Genomic DNA, 13527 nt, shown 5'->3' on the forward strand with positions numbered 1-13527 from the left:
AGGATGGAATTTATTGTCTCAGGTAGGATATATTAACAATGATGAGATTTATTACCTCATGTAGGATGTAGTAACAAGAATGGGATTTATTACTTCAGGCAGGATATATTAATAAAGATGGGATTTATTCTCTCAGGCTGGAAACATTAACAACGATGTGATTTTTGTCTCAGGCAGGATATATTAACAAGAATGAGATTTATTACCACAGGCGGGATGTATTAACAAGGATGGGATTTATTACCTCAGGCAGGAGAGATTAACAAGGATGGGATTTATTGTCTCGGGCAGGATATATTGAGAAGGATGGGATTTATTATCTCAGGTCGGATGTTTTAACAGGGATGGGACTTATGTCTCAAGCAGAATATATTAACAAGGATGGGATTTATTGCCTCAGGCAGGACATATTGACAAGGATGGATTTTATTACCTCAGGTAGCATATATTGACAAGCATGAGATTTGTTACCTCAGGCAGGATATATTGACAAGGATGGGATTTATTACCTCAGGCAGGGTATATTAACAAGGATGGGATTCATGTCTCAGGCAGGATGTATTAACAAGGATGGAATTTTTTCTCTCAGGTAGTATGTATTAACAAGGATTGAATATATTACCATGGGGTGGGATATATTGACAAAGGTAGGAGGTGCTGCCAAGTATGGGATCTTTTACAGAGCGTGTGCTAATAGCTGGATGAACAGACTCATTATCAACCTGCAAAAATCCTTCCTGTGGCAGGTGGTATGATTGGGAGAGTCTTTTAATCAGCCAGAACCATGTGGTAGCTGCAGTCTGACAGACTCACCATGTTAAAAGTATTCACATACAAGCTCTGACCTTGGTCTGTACTTTATGACAAGTGTCCTCCTCATTATGAGGTTCTACCAGAAGAAGAAGATATTACTGAGAGTAGGATGCATTCCCAATTTCAGGATATATTCCCAACATGGCTGGATGTATTATCAAGGGCAGCATATTTTAACAAGATGCCTGAGATATATTACCACAGGAGGAGTAAGTATATCACCAGGAGTGTCACACATTGAAGATGATGAATGTATTGCCATGGATGAAATATATTGCCCCGGGTGCTATACATCACGGATGGTGAGATGTACTACTGGGGATGTGGTGGGGGGAGGGGGAGGTAGTCAGCACATTACCAAACATGGAATGTATTTGCAAGTGCAGGATATATTACTGATGCCAGGGCTCTTTGCAGTAAGTGGAATCCTTTACTAACATTGGGGTTGTGATGTACTGTTATAGGTTGGAATTGGCCATATATTTTCAGATGTGGGGGAACTGCTCTTAATGTTTCTCTGGCATGACTTCACTTTAAGTGTACAATAGATGGAGCTCTTCTTCATCAAGTGGAGATCTTGCCCTTGCAGAACCATCTTTGGCAACATCATAATAACCAACTTTTCAACTGTCCAGCAGTTTTTCTTTGGCTCTGAAAATAACACAGGTCCAATGAACACTGCAACCGTTTAAAATTCTGCTTATCAGAAATGTATAAGCTGAAATTATGGTTCAATTGCTGACTGCATTGTTTATTATACAAACTGACCATATTGTCTAAGTTGTCAACCTATGCAAAGCAGATAATTAAATTATACTGATTATACCAATCATATTGTGATTGTTTACAGATCATAATATCACAGAGCATATCTGAGACATATAAATAGTAAAAGTTAAGTCAGACATTTAGGTTAACCTACCTGCAAAATAATGTGCATCAGCGCTAGGGAAGGAGCAGACTGATGAGTAACTGGTGAGTGTTCAGTTAAGTCTTAAGTTTATTTCACTTAGTTTAGTTGATAGTCTAATAAATAGAGATGTGACAGGGCACCTCCGTCATGTGGAATGCATATCCTGTTCTATGTGGGAACTCCAGGGTCTTCTGGTGTCCTGGACAACCATTGGTGCAGAAAATGCAATCAGCTGGTGGTGCTCAAACTCTGGGCTTGAGAGCTTGAATGTCAGCTGATGTCACTGTGGTGCACCCATGAGGCTGAGAGTTACGTGAATAGCAGATTTCTAGATGTGGTCACCCCTCAGCTTAGGAGTGTGTAAGCAGTTAGGGAATGAGCAGCCACCAGACAGACAAGGAGGACCTGGCAAGTAGTGCAGGGCTTGCTAGCGCTATTGGTAAAGGTTTAAACTAACTTGGCAGAGGAGATGGGAACCTGGGTGCAGCATTAGAAAGGAGATACAAGGTGCAGAAAGCAGGATAAGGTGAAAAGAAAGTTTTTGGGCTGAATTTTACATACCGCGGGCAGGTGCACGCCCGACCTGATCGGGCATAAAATAGCACAAGAAGACATCGGGCGAGCGTCCTGACGTCATTGCACACTTGTGTGATATTTTGCTTGGCAGGTACGCGCAAAAGTCAGAAGCGCATCCACCGACAATTAAAAGGACAATTAAGCCCATTAACAGCGCAATTGTCTCTGAATTTTTGTGGCCTGTCCAACCTTATGGTTGGCGAACAGGCGAATCGGCCAGGCGGCCTTCACATTTTTCAACAAACCTCATCCAAGGGTGGGATGAAATCTCTGATATGAAATAAAATAAAAGTAAATATCTTTGGACAGCATTTTTATCAGTTATATTTTCAGGTGCCTGATTGTGATGCATGGGCATTTTTTTTGTAGCTTTTTAAAGCTTTATTTGATGTTTTTCAGGTCTCCAGCTCCCTGAGGCAGCTGTCTGCTTTCAGGGAGCTTTGTCACAGTGTTCACCCACACCTGCGGAAATGTCATCGCCCACCCTCTTCCCACCCTCACCCCAGCAGCGCTGAGCTTTTCAGCGCGCGTTTCACGCTGGCTGACTGTTAATTGGGCAGCCAGTGTGAAATCGTGGTCAGGGACCGATCGTGGTTGGGGGTCCATTTCCCAGCCACTCTTGGGCCCGCCAATCGTGTGTGCACGCCAAAGGCAAAATTCAGGCTTATGTCAAACATCAAGTACTCAAATACTCCAGAAAGCCTAGAGGAGTTTAGAAAGTGCAGGAGTGAAGTTAAAAAGGACGTTGGGAAAGCACAGGGAGGGCATTGAAAATATTGATAAGTAAAATCAAGGAAAACCCAAAGGTATTTTCTACACAAATAAAGAGTGAGGATAACTGAGTGGGTAGGGCCAATTAGAGACCAAAATGGTAACCTGTGTGCAGAGGTGAAAGATGTGATTCTTAATCAATACTTTGTGTCTGTTTTCACAGAAGAGGAGGATGAAGCAGTCATTGTAGTTACAGAGGAGGAGGGTGAAATATTGAAGGAGATAAGTATTAAGGTGCTTAGCATACTTGAAAGCAGACAAGCCACCAGGCCCAGATGAAATGTATCCCAGACAGAAAAAACAAGGAAGGGAAGAAATAACAGAAACTCGCACCAACATTTTCCAGTCCTCTCTAGCTACAGGTGTGGTACCTGAAGACTGAAGGGCTGTTAACATTATAGCATTGTTTAAAAGGGCAGGAAGGGTTAGACTGAGCAATTACAGTAACTTTGTAGCATTGTTTAAAAGGGCAGGAAGGATTAGACTGAGCAATTACAGGACAGTCAGCCCAACCTCAGCAGTGAGCAAACAATAGGAAAATATTCTGAGAGACGGTATAAATTGGCATTTAGAGAATCACGGATTAATCAAGGACAGTCAGCGGGGATTTGCTCAGGGAAGGTTGTGTCTGGCTAACTTGAGTGAATTTTTTATGGAGGGTTGATGATGTAGTCGACATAGATTTTAGTAAGGCTTTTGACAAGTTCCCACAAGGCAGACTGGTCAGAAAAGTAAGAGCTCATGGAATCTAAGGGGAAGAGGCAAGTTGGATTCAAATTTGGCTCAGTGACAGGAAGCAAAGGATTAATGAAAGACAGGTGTTTTTGTGACTGAAAAGTTGCTTCCAGTGTGGTTTTGCAGGGCTCAGTACTGGGTCCCTTACTGTTCATGGTACATAATCATTTTTTTTTACTTGTATGGCTGGGGAAGCAGTTATAGTTTGATCTCAAGCTTAGCAATCCAGCCAGCAGCTTCAGCTGACACAGTGTGAATGGTTGTGATGCCACCAGGAATGGATCTCTCTGGGCAGGAGTTCAGTATGTGAGTATGGGGGCGATGGCGTGACCTGGATGGCCACGGTCACAATTTGAGCTGTTCCTCATGTTCCACATGTGGAGCAAGTGGTCACATCTTCCCTGGGCCACCCTCAAGGGGTTGAGGGTTTTCCAGATTTTCTGTGGAAAGTGGAAACCTGGCACTTCACCACTCGGGTTAGTTACCAGGTTGTGGTTGGTGAGGTTTTAAATCACCACGAGGTGTGCCAATCAGACAGCAACCTTCATGTGGTCCTCCTATTAAAGAAAGTTTCCTAACTCAAAAACCTGAGAACTAATGCTGTCAAGAAGGCAACTCGACTCCGGCCACTGGGCTCCCAGCCCAAGCAGCAAAATCCCATTAGAAAATGGATATAATCAGTCATTTAGACCAGGGGTGGGGAACCTATAGTCTGAGGGCCGGATCCAGCCCGCAGCAAGATTTTTAAAACTATGACAGTAGCACCTTCAAAATAACATTTCTCATCATCGTTACGAATTTGCTTTGAGTGAAAGCATCAGCTAAATTACGATGATAATATTTAACAATATAACATTCAAATTTAGCTATCGCATTAAAACAGCGAGTGAGTTGAACATTTCTGTATTCTCTCTAAAGAAACTAAATTAAGTAGATTTTTATGAGCGTATGGTCCGTGACTGATTTTGTCTGTGTGAATGACCTGTGATAAGATAAAGGTTCCCCACCCCTGATTTAGACTTTAATACAGGGGACATGATTAATGATTTTGCAGATGATACGAAATTTGACTGTGTGGTTGATAGTGAGGAAGAAAGGTGTAGAATGCAAGAACATATCAATGGACTGGACAAGTGGGTGGAAAAGTGGCAAATTGAATTCAATCAGGAGAAGTGTGAGGTAATGAATTTGGGCAGGGCACACAAGGCAAGGGAATAGTTTCAGTTTTCCAAATATTTAGTGGTTGGAAATTTCTGCTCACCCACTCCAAGATGTCGGACAAGTAGTCTGACAATTTTGAGAAAGTGGAAGTGTTAAGAGATTTGGTGGTGAGGTATAATTGGGTGTCTTCACTGTACATGTGGAACCTGGTGTTGTGTTTTGGATGATGATACTGAGGAACAGTATGGAGATGTAAAATAGGAGGGACCAAGGATAGATCCTTGGAGGAAACCAGAGGTAATGGTATAGGAGCAGCAAGAGAAGTCATTTCACATGCTACTCTCTGTTATGATTACCTGGATAAGAATGGAATCAGGCAAATGCAGTTCCACCTAGCTGTACAACCGAGGGGAATGGTGTGCCAACCATGTCAAAGGCTGCAGACAAGTCATGAAGGATGAGGAGTTTACCTTTGTCACAATCACATAGCTTGTTATTTGTGACTTTTACAGGAGCTATGTCATGCCCACATGTCCGTCCTTGGCCTGCTGCAATGTTCCAGTGAAGCTCAACGCAATCTTGAGGAACAGCACCTCATCTTCCAACTAGGCACTTTACAGCCTTCCGGACTGAATATTGAGTTCAACAATTTTAGATCATGAACTCTCTCCTTCATCCCCACCCCCTTTCCGATCCCCCTTTTTTCCAATAATTTATATAGATGTTTCTTTTCCCACCTATTTCCATTATTTTTAAATGTATTTCCATCCATTGTTTTATCTCTACCTTTTAGCCTATTTCGATCCCTTCCCCCCACCCCACCCCCACTAGGGCTGTCTGTACCTTGCTCGTCCTGCTTTCTACCCTTAATGTCACCTATTAGCACATTCCTTAGATAATATCACCACCTTCAACACCTTTTTGTCCTTTTATCTATGACATCTTTTGGCTATCTCCACCTATCACTGGCTCTCTAAACAGCTCTACTTGTCCCACCACCCCCCCTCCCCTTAAACCAGCTTATATTTCACCTCTCTTCTATTTTTCCTTAGTTCTGTTGAAGAGTCATACGGACTCGAAACGTTAATTGTGTTCCTCTCCACAGATGCTGTCAGACCTGCTGAGCTTTTCCAGGTATTTTTATTTTTGTTTTGGATTTCCAGCATCTGCAGTTTTTTGCTTTTATATCAGTACTGAGGTAACCTGATTGGAGGATTTCAGCATGGAGTTCTGGGAACTGATTGCAGAGGTGACAGCATGTGCAAGGACTTTGGAAAGGAAAGGGAGGTTGGAGATGGGGCCACAGTTTGCAAGGACAGAGGGGTCAAGAGTCATTTTTTTTGAGGAGGGATGATGGCAATAGATTTGAAGGGCAGGGGGAAGAGTACCTGAGGAGAGAGAACAGTTAACAATATCAGCTAACATGAATGCTAGTAATGAAAGTTGGATTGTCAGTGGGATTAAGGTCGATGGAGCAAGAAGTGAGTGTCATCACACATCATTGTGACACAGTAAGTTGCAGCTTGAATGAAAGTTCTGTTGGAGTATGGTTCCTCATGGATAATGAGAAATTTGGAAGGTGCTTTGAAGACTTTGTATGGGTCAGCAATTCGCAAGCAACAGTTGCCATGTATATCTAGACCATCTACTTAATATAAACTATTTTGTAGTTGTATGTTGGCACCTTCCTCAAAATCTTTCATGTTCTTCTGCATCTGTTCCAGGCCCTACAGATGTTGACCTGCTCATACGTGTCTGGTGCCTTTGCAAGATCCTGGTGAGGGTGCCTTGCATACAGTTCTCACCACATTGAGCAGTAACTCCACTTCATCATTTAGCAAAGGGCTCAGGCACTATCGCCTCACACTTACCCATAGACTTCAGTTCCTAGTCACTGACAGCGATTTCATCATTAACTTTGTGAAATCACATTGTGCTTTAATTCTGCCCTTGCTTACTCTGGGCCTACATTATATTCTCCCCTGATTGATCCTCAGTCTCACAGTACTTTGCCTTGGTGTAACAGAGTATTTCTATTTCCATTCTTGGGATGTGGGTGTTGTTGGTGAGGCCAGCATCTATTGTCCATCCATGCAGCTTCGCTAGGCCAGTTCCAGGTCCACCACATTGGTGTGGGATTGCAGTCACAAATAGGACAGCATTGGTAAGGACAGCAGGTTTCAGCCTTGAAGAACATTGGTGAACCAGTTGGGTTTTTAATACAATCTGACAGCTTCCTGGTCATTTCTACTTCCAGATTAGTTCCACATTCCTGCCTTCTCCCCATAACCCTGCAAGTGTTTCCAGTTCAAGCATTGCTTTCCCCTTCATGTTTCTGCTGACATATTGTGCAAGCTGTGACAGGGGAGGGGCTGGGAGGGACAGCAGGAATGGGGAGCTCTCTTTAAACCCCATCCGGATAGGTGGTTTCTTTTTCTCTGATTTTTTTCACATTCCTTGCTTTTCTGAAGGGACCATGTGGAGAGAGTATTCTCTTGCCCTGTTCTTCACCTGGCCCTCTCTGATATGTTTTTGTTGCAGGGCGGGGAATAAAGGCAACTTTTCTCCTGATATTCCAGGCTAGATTTTGAGTGCCAGTGTCTCTATCACCTGCCAACTTTTTGAGTGCCAGGACTCCACACTGATGGTGCTGAGTGACAAATATTAGGGCTTTTTTTTAACTTAAAAAGTTCATGTTACTTTGCTGAGTGCAACATCACCGTGAGTCCTTTGTTGATGTTTTATATAATATTCCATAAACATGAACATATGAATTAGGAGCAGGAGTTCGGCCCCTCGAGCCTGCTCCACCATTTGATAAGATCATGGCTGATCTGACTGTAGCCTCAACTCCACTTTCCTATCTGCCCTCCTATAACTTTTGACTCCCTTGTTCATCAAGAATCTATCTAACTTAAAAATATTCAAGGGCCCTGCCTCCACTGCTCTCTGGGGAAGAAAATTCCACAGATGAAAGATCCTCTGAGAGAAAAATGTTCTCAAGTCCATCTTAAATGGGAGACCCCTTATTTTTAAACTGTCTCCTCTCCCCCCGCCCAACTAGTTTTAAGTCTCTTCCACAAGGGAAACGCCCTCTCAGCATCCACCCTGTCAAGTCCCCTCAGGATCATATATGTTTCAATAAGATCACCTCTTATTCTTCTAAACTCCAATGGGTATAGGCCTAATCTGCCCACCCTTCCCCCTTTAGACAACCCCATCATCCTAGGAAATGGTCAAGTGATCTGAACTGCTTCTAAAGCAATTATATCCTTTCTTAAGTAAGGAAACCAAAACTGTACCCAGTACTCCAGATGTGGTTTCACCAATGCCATGAACTGAAGCAAAACTTTATTCTTTCACAATAATAACCATTGTATCTCTCCAAATATTAGCTATCACTATCTAGATCAGACCTCAGTAAGGTCGGAAATTCTTTTGTAGTTCAGACAATAAAATGTTAGAAGTTGACTGCATGCTGGTACAGTTTATTCTAAAATCTTTTACAGTAAAATAGATTGAAGTATGGGTTTATAAATAGTGCTGTTAGAGCACTGGGACTTTTAATGAGGCATTGTTCAGCTTCAATACTAGAAATTGCAGATCTTAATTGACAATTAAAATGAAAATGTGCTGTGGAGCTGTCCTTTCAGCACTTGTCCTCTTGCGTGTTTTATTGTAATTATATTTCAGCAAGTGTCATTTGTTGTCACCTGCAGTGAGTCAGCAGAGATACTATTATATAATATGATGAGGAAAGTGTGACGTTAAAAGTATTAGCAGGAAGAAAGTGTGAAACCCACAGGAAATACACACTATATAGGCTTTAAATATATTATAGATCTCTGTGGGAAAATGTGTGAATGCATGAGTTTCCGAAGTACAGCTTCACCAACCAAAAGCACAAATCAGGAAATCACAGTGCACCCTTTATAATTTAAAATGGACATCTTTATAGCGTGTCTAAAGCCTCACCTATCTGAGGTTTTGTATATCAGCGTGTCTTAAAGCAGTTCTTATATAAAAACTGTTTCCTTCTTACTTCAGTTCATTTCATGCTCCTGTGGCATCTTGGAGACTTGCAAAGCATCATATTCTAGTATATGACAAAGTGAAGATATAATACTAGGGAATTAGATCTCGCATCATGGAGTAGTAGATTGCAGATTCCTCTCTTTTATTAGCCACATGCTAACATCATGTACACAGCAGAGAAGTTAAGGAGAGCTTTGAGCTGAGCCTAGTTACTTCTCCACCTGTTTTTCCTTCACTGTGTAACTGACATTGGTTTAAAATGCACTTCAGAAACTTAAACCGAGAAGCTAGGCTGACAGTTCAGAGCAATAAGGAACAGATGCTACGACGTCAAAAGTGATATCTTTCAGATGAGACCCTGTCAGGTAGATGCAAAAGATCCCAAGGCACTATTGAAAGATGGGCAATGAGTTATCCCTGGTGTCCTGGCAAATATTCTTCCCTTAAGCTACATTACCAAAAACAGGTTAACTGGTGATTTATCTCACTGCTGTTTGTGGGACCTTACTCTGTGCTAATAGGCTGCCTCATTTGCCTATGTTACAGTGACCACACTTCAAAAGCAATTGGCTAGCTGTGAAGTAACTTTGGAGGCCCTGAAGACAAGATACAATGTAAATGGAAGCTCAGCTCCTGTCATCTTTAACTAGCAGTTACTTATAGAACATCCTTGGCAAAGGCCTAGAGGTGTTCACCAGTCAGCTCCTGCCTGGGTAGGCAAGGCTCCTCAATAAAGGGAGGAGGTAACTAAAACATAAAATAATAAGATCTAGAAAGCATTATGGCTGAGTTTGCTGATGTAACAATAATAAACTATTGAAATGTGCCAAGGAGAGGAAAAAGTGATTCGACCTGGAAAGCGAGTGGTAAATGGCACAATGAATCAATATAAATGGATATGGATATCAAGGCAGTAAGTATAACACAAGGAAATGGGAACCCACACAAATAACACAGTAGAAGAAAGACATGTATGAAATGAAATGTCGATTAGTCCATCAAATCCTCTCTGGTGAAAGACAAGGAAGGAACTAACGTGTATTTATATAATGCTGACTGACATTGGCTTCCAGTTTAAAAAGGCCTCCAATTTAAAATTCTCATTCTCACGTTTAGATCCCTTCATGGCCTTACCCTCATTACCTGAATTCCTCCACCCTAAAATCTCCCTGAGCACTCCGTTCTTCTGACAAGCCTCTTATTCACCACCCCTTTGCCTCCTACCCCACCTCTTGCCTTGGTGGCTGTGCCTACACTATCTAGGCCCAATACTCTAAAACTCCCCTCATAACCATTTTGCTGCTCTGCCACTTTCTTCCTTTAAGGCTGTGTTTTTAAGCGAGTTGGACCTCTGGCTGAGGTGGAGATCACTTTGCACAAAATGAAGGTACTGCAACAAATAATCTGGGTTGAGTTATCTCCTGGACTCATTTCAATTGACTGGTTCGTGGGGGTGGGGGGGACGGGGTGGTTGGTGTGAGTTGCAGAGAAGTTTCTCAACTTTTCTTCCCAAATTCGCCTGATATCTCTAATCTGGGTTTTCACCTCTCCCAAGGATCACTGGTTTCAGGTGGGGTGGGGAGAGCATAGATTGTGTTACACAACGTATCCTAATTGTGTGGGAAATGCTGGAAGAGCCATAGGATCTTTTCTTCTCTGTCAATGTTCACATGTTTGTAATATTTGGCCTGCAGGTAACTTTGTTTTAGCTTATGTTACAATATAAGAACATCATATTGCTATAAATGTTAGATTCAGCTTGACAGGAGTTAACCCCCAGAGCTACACAAGCCATTTATAATGTTGATGAGTATGGTTCACACCCGTGACACTCAGAAAAGAGAAAAGGCCTCTTCCCAAACCTTCAGCCCCATGACATTCAAACAGGCATCGCTTGTTCAACAGAATGTGACAGCATCTTTTGTAGACAAAATGAGAAATGTCAGGAGACTCCATATTCCAAACAGAACGGGAAAAATGAAATAGAACTGTTGGTGAAGTGCAAGAGGAGATAAAGAAATATAAAACTCATTTTTAATTGTTAAAGCCAAATATTTGAATTTATTTAAAAAATGAATAAATGTTGCTCAAGTTTGTGAATACAGTATTATAGACACATTGATGCAGGCTTCATCTTCAATCGAGACAAACTAATTCCAAGCTATTTGATTGGTTAACAATTGGTTATATTTCTCTGGAGTTGCAGCAAGCCTTTAGTACCTTATCACAAGGAAAGTCGCCAGGCAAAGTTGTGTGCATGGTCCCAATAGGATCCTTATATAATTCCTTCTATTTTTATTCTTCCTCCATTCTCCTGATATCCAGAGAATTCTTGGTTTCTGTCAGTTGATCCTGCTCCTTCTTAACCTCGGAGCCCTGCTGAGTGACCCCGGGCCGCTCCTCATTATTGTGAGCTTCCAGATCGAGTTCCTCAAAGGATGATCCACTCGTGACCGACTCACTTTTGTCACTCTTGTCACTGTCCTCGAGTTCCTTGTTGGTCAGGTCAGGGGTGACTGACTTTGCCAGTGAGGTTTCCCTGCTCTCTGTGTACGCCTCATAAGTCACTGAGCTGTTGTCACTGAATGAATCTGCACCTGAGGTTAAAAAAAAGAGGTGGGCATGACTAGCATCATACATACCCCAATGCAGGATTTTTCCCATATTAAAAATACAAGATCATGAAATCCATTCAACTCCTTGCAACTGACCAGTTTGTAACCTCTGTTCAACCACAACAACCTGAATTTCACTACACCCTTCATGCAGAAGAATAACTTAGGATGTTTTATGAGAATATTGGTGAATGGGAGATAATGGTGGTGTGGAAGAGGAATTGGTAAACACAATGGGAAGATGCCCAGGTCTCTGACAGTCAGCTGTAACCCAAAGGTAATGGGGCTGGATTCACTAAGATTGGTGGCTGTGCTGGCCCACTGGAAGCTGCTGCCACCAGAGCAAGTGGCCCCTGGTTGGAGGGAGCAGGAACTACTGAGAGGTTATTCACAATTAAAGCCTGCAGAAGACAGACATGTGCAGCTGTCATGAAGTAAGCTGTGGCCACAAATATAAGAGTCCTGACAACCTCTCCCAGTTTGCTGTAATGCAGCTTTCACGTTTACGTGGGATTCACTTGCTTTGTTGCTACTTGGCATTTCACAGAGTCACGGAATTGTTACAATGCAGGAGGAGGCCATTCGGCCCATCGTGTCTGTACTGGCTCGCTGAACGATCAATTCACTTAGTGCCATTCTCTCACCTTCTCATGTAACCCTGCACAATCTTCATCTTCAGATAACAGTAGAGTTCCCTTTTGAATGGTTTGACTGAACCTGCCTTCACCATACTCTCAAGCAGTACATTCCAGATCCTAACCACTCGCGCATGAAAAAGTTTATTTCTCATATCGCTTTTTCTTCTTTTGCCAATTACTTTAGATCTGTGCCCTCTCGTTCCCAATCCTTTCATTAATGGGAACAGTTGCTCCCTATCTACACTGTCCAGTCCCCTCATGATTTTGAATATCTTCTATCAATTCTCCTCTCAGCCTTCTTTTCTCCAAGGAAAATAGTCCTTTCTCCAATCTATCTTCATAACTGAAGTGCCTCATCCCTGAAACAGTTCTCATGAATCTTTTCTGCACTCTCTCCAATGCCTTCACTTCTTTCCTAAAGTGAGGTGCCCAGAACTGGAAGCAATACTCCAGCTGAGGTCAAATTGATGACTCGTATAAGTTCAACATAACCTCCTTGCTCTTGTACTCTAGGTCCTGATTAATAAAAGCAAAATACTGCGGATGCTGGAAATCTGAAACAAAAACAGAAAATGCTGGAAAAACTCACCCTTGGGGTGATGGAGGAGTGGAGCAGGGTGTCCTGGAGGGAACGGTCCCTACGGAATGCTGACAGGGGGGCGTTGTGAGGGGAAGATGTGTTTGGTGGTGGCATCATGCTGGAGTTGGCGGAAATGGTGGAGGATGATCCTAATTAATAAAGCCTGGGGTGTAAGGGAGGGCAGTGATGGAAAATGAGATTACTGCAGAGGGGAGAAGGGCACCTCGCGGTCCTCTTCCAGAATTCTTTATTCTGATAGAATAAAGTACCTCAATGCCTCTAAGTGTGGCTAGTGGCTGCTGTTTTCCTTGTTGGGGCTGGAGGTGTTACTACCCTGCAAAGACTCTGCTGTGATCTCTGTGATCAAACTCTGAAGAAGAGTCATACAGACTCAAAACATTAACTCTGTTTCTCTCTCCACAGATGTTGTCAGACCTGCTGAGTTTTACCTGCATTTTCTGTTTTTAATTTCAGACCAGAGGAGCTGGATGTTTCCCTTACTTTGCTGTTTGTGTTCTCAAAGCTGTCTCAGTGAAAACAAGAAGGGTTTCACGACATTGGGAGACCTGGCTCCCTAAAGGACTCACTTGCAGTAGGTGCCTGACAGCAAAGCACTGTCTCTAGTGCCTGTCGATTATTACACAGGCAGTTATTCACAATCAAAGACAATAGAACTGGTACCCATTAGTT

At 42.5% G+C, this 13527-nt stretch overlaps 1 protein-coding gene across 1 annotated transcript in view; it reads right to left on the minus strand.

The window, feature by feature from the left end:
- Positions 1-11035: 11035 nt before the first annotated feature.
- Positions 11036-13527, minus strand: part of LOC144681825 (testis-expressed protein 264-like) — a 367242-nt gene continuing 364750 nt past the window's right edge. The window contains exon 4 of the mRNA XM_078543848.1: positions 11036-11601. Coding sequence (XP_078399974.1) covers positions 11300-11601 — 302 coding nt within the window. The 3' untranslated portion in view covers positions 11036-11299. The remainder of the gene's footprint in view (positions 11602-13527) is intronic.

This window comes from Cetorhinus maximus, chromosome 6 (assembly GCF_964194155.1).
Source record: "Cetorhinus maximus chromosome 6, sCetMax3.hap1.1, whole genome shotgun sequence".
Classification (NCBI taxonomy): Eukaryota; Metazoa; Chordata; class Chondrichthyes; order Lamniformes; family Cetorhinidae; genus Cetorhinus; species Cetorhinus maximus.